At 65.9% G+C, this 6321-nt stretch overlaps 1 protein-coding gene across 1 annotated transcript; it reads right to left on the reverse strand.

Annotated features, from left to right (window-relative positions):
• Positions 1 to 675: 675 nt before the first annotated feature.
• On the reverse strand, positions 676 to 5015 carry SCRT1 (scratch family transcriptional repressor 1; the record flags this gene model as incomplete). The annotated part of the gene is made up of 2 exons (XM_083870048.1): positions 676 to 1412; positions 4901 to 5015. 2 exons carry the CDS (start codon positions 5013 to 5015, stop codon positions 676 to 678), a joined length of 852 nt encoding a protein of 283 aa, XP_083726174.1.
• Between the last annotated feature and the right edge of the window lie 1306 nt (positions 5016 to 6321).

Consider the following 6321-nt stretch of genomic DNA (forward strand, 5'->3'; position numbering starts at 1 on the left):
GTCTGGAATTTGAAGGGTGGATTTTGGAGGGTCAACCCCCAACGGGTGGAATTCGAGGGGTCAACCCCAAAGGCCGGAATTCGAAGGGCGGATTTCAAAGGGTGAATCCTGACAGGTCAAATCTTGACAGGTGAAATTTGAAAAGGGTTGAATCCTGAAGAATCAATCCCGATGAGTGGAATTCAAGGGGTAAATCCTGATGGCCAGAATTTGAAGGGTCAATCCCCATGGGTGAAATTTGCAGGGTGAATTTTAGAAGGTGAATCCTGAAGGGTCAATCCCAAAGGCCGGAATTTGAAGGGTGAATCCCCACTGCCGGAATTTGAAGGGTGGATCCTGAAGGGTCAATCCCAAAGGCCGGAATTTGAAGGGTGAATCCCCACTGCTGGAATTTGAAGGGTGGATCCTGAAGGGTCAATCCCGACGGAGGATCCAGGATTCAATCCCGAGGGGCACAACCCGGAGAAGGGTCCCAAAGCCCAGCCGTGCTCGGGTTACCTCTCCCCCTTCAATCCCGGACGGGGCCGATCCCCCGGGGCGGCGGTGACGGGAGGAAGAGGAGGAAGAGGAGGCGGGGGAGGAAGACCAAGAAGGCGGGGCTGCCTTTCCACACCGAGCCCCCCCATCCCGAGGAGGAGGAGGAGGGGGGTCCCGGCGCCCCCCAGACCCCTCTCCTCAGGCGTGCAGCGGGCTGAGGGGCGCCGCGGCCCCCTTGAAGCAGGCGGACTCGTAGTGCTTGTTGAGATAGGACTTGAGGGCGAAGGTTTTGCTGCAGCGCTTGCACTTGAAGTGCTTGAAGGCGGAGTGGGTCTGCATGTGGGCGCGCAGGTTGGAGCGGTCGGCGAAGGCTTTGCCGCAGTGGGCGCAGCCGAAGGGCTTCTCCCCGGTGTGCGAGCGCATGTGGCCCTGCAGCAGCCAGGGCCGGCTGAAGGCCTTGCCGCACACCTGGCACTTGTGCTTCAGGTCGTGGGTCAGCAGGTGCATGGCCATGGCCGGCATGGAGACGTACACCTTGCCGCAGGTGGGACACTTCTTGGCCATCTTGCTGTCCAGGCTGCGGTGGGTCTGCTTGTGGCGGCTCAGGTTGGAGGAGGTGGCGTAGCTCTTGCCGCACTCGCCGCAGGTGTGGCGGGGGAGGTTGCGCGTCCCGCCTCCTCCTCCCCCGCTCACCTTGCGCCGGGAGCGGCCGTCCGTGATGAAGAAGGCGTCCACGGCGTAGCCCTCGCTCACGGCCGCGTCGCCGTTGATGTAGCCGCCGGCCATGCCCGAGTGCGGGCTGTCGGGGGGCTCCGAGTCCCCCGCGCCGAAGTCGCCGCGGCCGCCGGGGTAGAGCGAGCCCGGGGACGGCACCTTGAGCGCCGCGTCCCCCTCCTCGAAGGCCGAGGGCGCCATGTAGTCGCTGATGTTGTACCCTGGAGGGGGGGGACAGAGGTCAGGGGGGATGGCAGAGGGTTGGAGGGGCGGGGGAGGACAGGGTTGTGTCGCTGTTTGTGTCCCCGGTGTCCCGTGTGTGTCTCCTCTCCTCTGTGGCCCCGGCGGTTCAGTGTCCCCTGCCCCTGCCCTCCTTCTCACCCTGTCTGTTCCCTTCTCTGTCCCCTTGTCTGTCCCTCTGTCTGTCCCCCTGCTTGTCCCCATTGTTTGTCTCTCTGTCACCCTGCCCCTCCCCTGCCTGCCCCCTGCTTGTCCCCCTGTCTGTCCCCCGTCTGTCCCCCTGCTTGTCCCCCCGTCTGTCCCCCTGTCTGTCCCCCTGCTTGTCACCCTGTCTGTCCCCCCCCGTCCCCCTGCTTGTACCCCGTGTCTGTCCCCCTGTCTGTCCTCCTGTCTGTCTCTATTTCCCCCTGCTCCTCCCCTGCTTGTCACCCAGCTTGTCCCCCTGTCTGTCCTCCTGTCCCCCTGTCTGTCCCCCTGTCCGTCCCTGCTCTGCCCCCCGCCTGTCCCCCGCCTGTCCCCGACCCCCGGCTCCTCCCCCCGCCAGACTGTGCCCGACTCCTCTTGACCTGCTCTTGTCCCTTGTCCCTGTGCCCCCCGCCCCCACTCCTGCCCCCCCCAGCCCTGCCTGTCCCCATCCCCATCCCTGTCCCCATCCCTGTCCCCATCCCCATCCCTGTCCCCATCCCTGTCCCCATCCCTGTCCCCATCCCCATCCCTGTCCCCATCCCCATCCCTGTCCCCATCCCTGTCCCCATCCCTGTCCCGGCTCTGCCCATCCCCTTGTCCCCATCCCCATCCCTGTCCCCATCCCTGTCCCCGTCCCCATCCCTGTCCCCATCCCTGTCCCGGCTCTGCCCGTCCCCTTGTCCCTGTCCCCTGTCTCCTCTCCCCTGTCCCTTCCCGCAGCCTCTGTCCGTGCCACAGATCCTGTCCCGCCCCTTTTCCTTCCCGCAGCTCCCTGTCCCCATCCCCGTCCTTGTCCCTGTCACTCTCCCTGTCCCTGTCCAGGCTCTGCCCGTCCCCTTGTCCCTGTCCCGCCCCTGTCTGCAGCCCCCCGTCCCCAAGCCTGTCCCTTCCCTCTGTCCCTGCTCCCCGATCCTGTCCCCATCCCTGTCCCCATCCCTGTCCCTGCTGCCAGCCCTGCCCTTTCCCTTGTCCCTGTCCCTGTCCTTGTCCCTGCCGGCAGGCCCCTGCCCCTGTCCTCGCCGTTCGTCCCTTGTCCCTGTCCCCATCCCTGCCCCTGCCCGCAGCCCCGTGTCCTGTCCCTGTCTCTTGTCCCATGTTCCCTAGCCCTGTTTCCACTCCTGTCCCCTCCCTTTCGCTGCCCGCAGCCCCCTGTCCCCACTCGGTCCCTGTCCCCTGTCCCTTGTCCCTGTCCCAGCCCGCAGCCCCCTGTTCCTGTCACCTGTCCCCATCCCTGCCCTTATCTCCTTGTCTCTGTCCCCACCCCGGTCCCTGTCCCTTCCCGCAGCCCCCTGTCCCCATCCCTGTCCGTGTCCCTTGTCCCCATCCCTTTCCCGTCCCTGTCCCTGTTCCTGTCCCCACAGTCCCGACCCCAGGCTCTGTCCCTTGTCCCTGTCCCCGTCCCTGTCCCCGTCCCTGCCCATCGGCTCTTGTCCCTTCCCTTGTCCCCGCAGTTCCTGTCCCCATCCCTGCCCGCATCTCTGCCCTGTCCCCTGTCCCCGTCTCCGCAGTCGCTGTCCCCGCAGTCCCGGCCGCTGTCGCTGTCCCCATCCCCGCAGTCCCTGTCCCCACCGCTTCGCGCATCTCTGCTCTGCTCCCTGTCCCCGTCCCTGTCCCCTGTCCCTGTCCCCAGCCCTGCCCTCGGCCCTCCGCCTCTTTTCCTCCCCTTTTGCCCTTGTCCCCGTCGCTGTCCCGGCAGTGGCTGTCCCGTCCCCGCTCCCTCCATCCCCATGGCCGCCGTTCCCTCTGCCGCTGTCCCCTTCGCTTGTCGCTGTCCCCTGCCGCTGTCCCCATCGCTGCCCTCACCGCGCTCTCCTCTTCCCCCGTCGCTGTCCCCGCTCCCGCATCCCGTCCCCGCCGCTCTCCGCGCGTCCTTTCCCTTGTCCCCTTCCCTTGTCACCTTCCATTGTCGCTGTCCCTTGTCGCCGCCCCCGCTCCCTGCCCGCATCCCTTTCCCTCGCCGCTGTCCCTTGTCGCTGTCCCCGTCCCTTCTCTTGTCGCTGTCCCCGTCCCTTGTTCCTTCCCTTGTCCCTTCCTCTTGTCCCCTTCCCTTGTCACTGTCCCTTGTCGTTGTCCCCTTCCTCTGTCCCCCTCCCTTGTCGCCGTCCCCGCTTCCTGCCCGCATCCCCTTCCCTTGTCGCTGTCCCTTCCCCTTGTCCCCTTCCCTTGTCGCTGTCCCTTTCCCTTGTCCCCTTCCCTTGTCACTGTCCCTTGTCGTTGTCCCCTTCCTCTGTCCCCCTCCCTTGTCGCCGTCCCCGCTTCCTGCCCGCATCCCTTTCCCTTGTCATTGTCCCTTTCCCTTGTCCCCATCCCCTGTCCCCGTCCCCTGTCCCCATGCCCTGTCCCCGTCCCCTGTCCCCTGTCCCCTGTCCCCGTCCCCTGTCCCCTGTCCCCATGCCCTGTCCCCTGTCCCCGTTCCCTGTCCCCTGTCCCCATGCCCTGTCCCCTGTCCCCGTCCCCTGTCCCCTGTCCCCATGCCCTGTCCCCTGTCCCCGTTCCCTGTCCCCTGTCCCCATGCCCTGTCCCCTGTCCCCATCCCCTGTCCCCATGCCCTGTCCCCGTCCCCTGTCCCCTGTCCCCATGCCCTGTCCCCTGTCCCCGTTCCCTGTCCCCTGTCCCCATGCCCTGTCCCCTGTCCCCATCCCCTGTCCCCGTCCCCTGTCCCCTGTCCCCATCCCCTGTCCCCGTCCCCTGTCCCCATGCCCTGTCCCCGTCCCTGTCCCCGTCCCCGCTCGTCCCCTGCCGCCCCTGGTTCCCGCATTCCCGCATTCCCCGCCCGCCGCCGCTGCCCCGGGCCCGCTCAAGGTCACGGCGGGGCCGGGCCGGGCCCGGTGCGGCTGCGGCGGTTCCGCCGGTCCCGGTTACGCAACGCAGCCGCAGCCGCCGCCGCCGCCGCACCGGGGCCCGGGGGCTCCGCACAAAGGGGCGGCACGGGGGGGGGGGGGGACACAACGCGGGGGGACAACGGCGACAACAACGGCGACACAACGGCTGAGGGGGCTCCGCGCCGCCGCCGCCGCTGCCCTTGAACTTGGCTCCCGCAGACAGACAAAGGGCAGCGCCGGGGCCCGTCCGCTCGCTGGGTTCTGACCCGGTTTTGTCCCGGTTCTGTCCCGGTTTTACCCGGGTTTATCCCGGCCGGTTTCCCCTCCCTCTCCCGCTCCCGGCGGTGTCGGCGCGGCGGAATGCGGCGGATCCCGGCCCCGGGGCGCGGCACGGCGGTGCGCGGGGGGGAGAACCCTCCCGGTCTGTGATGAATCCGGTCATTAATGAATTCGGTATTTACCCTTCTCGTGTAAGCGGGAGCCGAAATCCGCCCGGGCCCGGCCGTACGGGGGGGAGTCGAGGCCGGCGGGGAAGTCATCGAGCTTCACCTTCTTCACCAGGAACGACCTGGGCATGGTTCCTCCGCTGTGGGGAGGGGGCGAACGCCGGGCCCGACCCCACCGCCGCCGCCGGGAGGGAACCGGGCCGGGCCGGGGGCAGCGGGACCGAGCTAGGGCTTTGTGCGGCGGGCGCGGCCGCCCAGCACCGGGCCGGGGCCGCCCGCAGCCGCCGCCGCCGCCGTGTCGGTGTCGGTGAGGCCGCGCCCGGCGGCTCCCGGAACCCCCCCGCGGGCGGGCATGGACCGGCGGGCTCGGAACCGGATCGGAGCCCGGGGGGTGCTCGGGGCGGGGGGCGGGGGGCGGTCAGTGGCCCGTTCAGCACCGCGGACAGCGGCAGGAGGGGGCGGGGAGGAGGAGGAGGAGGGGGACGGGAGGGGAGGGAGGGAGGGAGGGTGATGATGGTGATGGGGGTGGGTGGGGGGCCGCGGGATGAAGAGGGGGTGAGGATGAGGAGGGGGCGCGGGGCCCGGAGCCTTGTGAGCGCTCGGAACCGGCCCCGCGCTTATAACGGGGACACGGGGGGGACAGAGGGAGGGGACAGGGGGGAGGGGCAGCGATGGGAACGCCCCCGGGGGGCGGGGAGACAGAGACACGCCCAGGGAGGGGAGGGGGCGGCGAGGGAGAACCCCGGGATTTGGGGCGGGGGGGGAGGGAGAGGAGATGGGGAAAATCCCGGGATTTGGGGGATTTGAGGGGGGAAATTGGGAAGGAACAGGAGATGGGGGAATCCCAAATTTTTAGGGGGAATGAAGAGCGACAGGAGCTCGGAGAATCCAAACATTTTGCGGAAAATTGAGGAGAGAGGAGCCGTGAGAATCCCAAAATCTGGGGAATTTAGGGAATTTTGAGGGGGGAATTGGGAGGGAGAGGAGCTTTAGAACCCGGGACAACCCCAAAATTTTTTATTTTTTTATTTTTTTATTTTTTTATTTTTTTATTTTTTTTTTTTTTTTTTTTTTTTTTTTGAGAGAGAGGGAATGGGGGAGCACCGGGAGCTGTGCGATTTGGGGTTAAAACCCCCCTAAAATTTAGGGTTAAAAACCCACAAAAAATTCCTGGTTTTAAAAAACCCCCAAAATTTCCATTTTAAAATCCGGGAATAACTGTGAACGGGATTAACTGGGAATAACTGGAAATAAATGGGGAATAGGAGTAGGAATAACTGGGAATGGAACTGGGAATAACTGGGAATGACGGGGAATAAATGGGAATAACTGGGGATAACTGGGATTGGGAATGGGATTAACTGGGAATGACTGGGAATGGGATTGGGAATGGGAACAGGAATGACTGGGAATAGCTGGGAATGGAACTGGGGATA

The sequence above is a fragment of the Zosterops lateralis genome, assembly GCF_965231275.1.
Source record: "Zosterops lateralis genome assembly, chromosome: 1".
NCBI classification, from domain to species: domain Eukaryota; kingdom Metazoa; phylum Chordata; class Aves; order Passeriformes; family Zosteropidae; genus Zosterops; species Zosterops lateralis.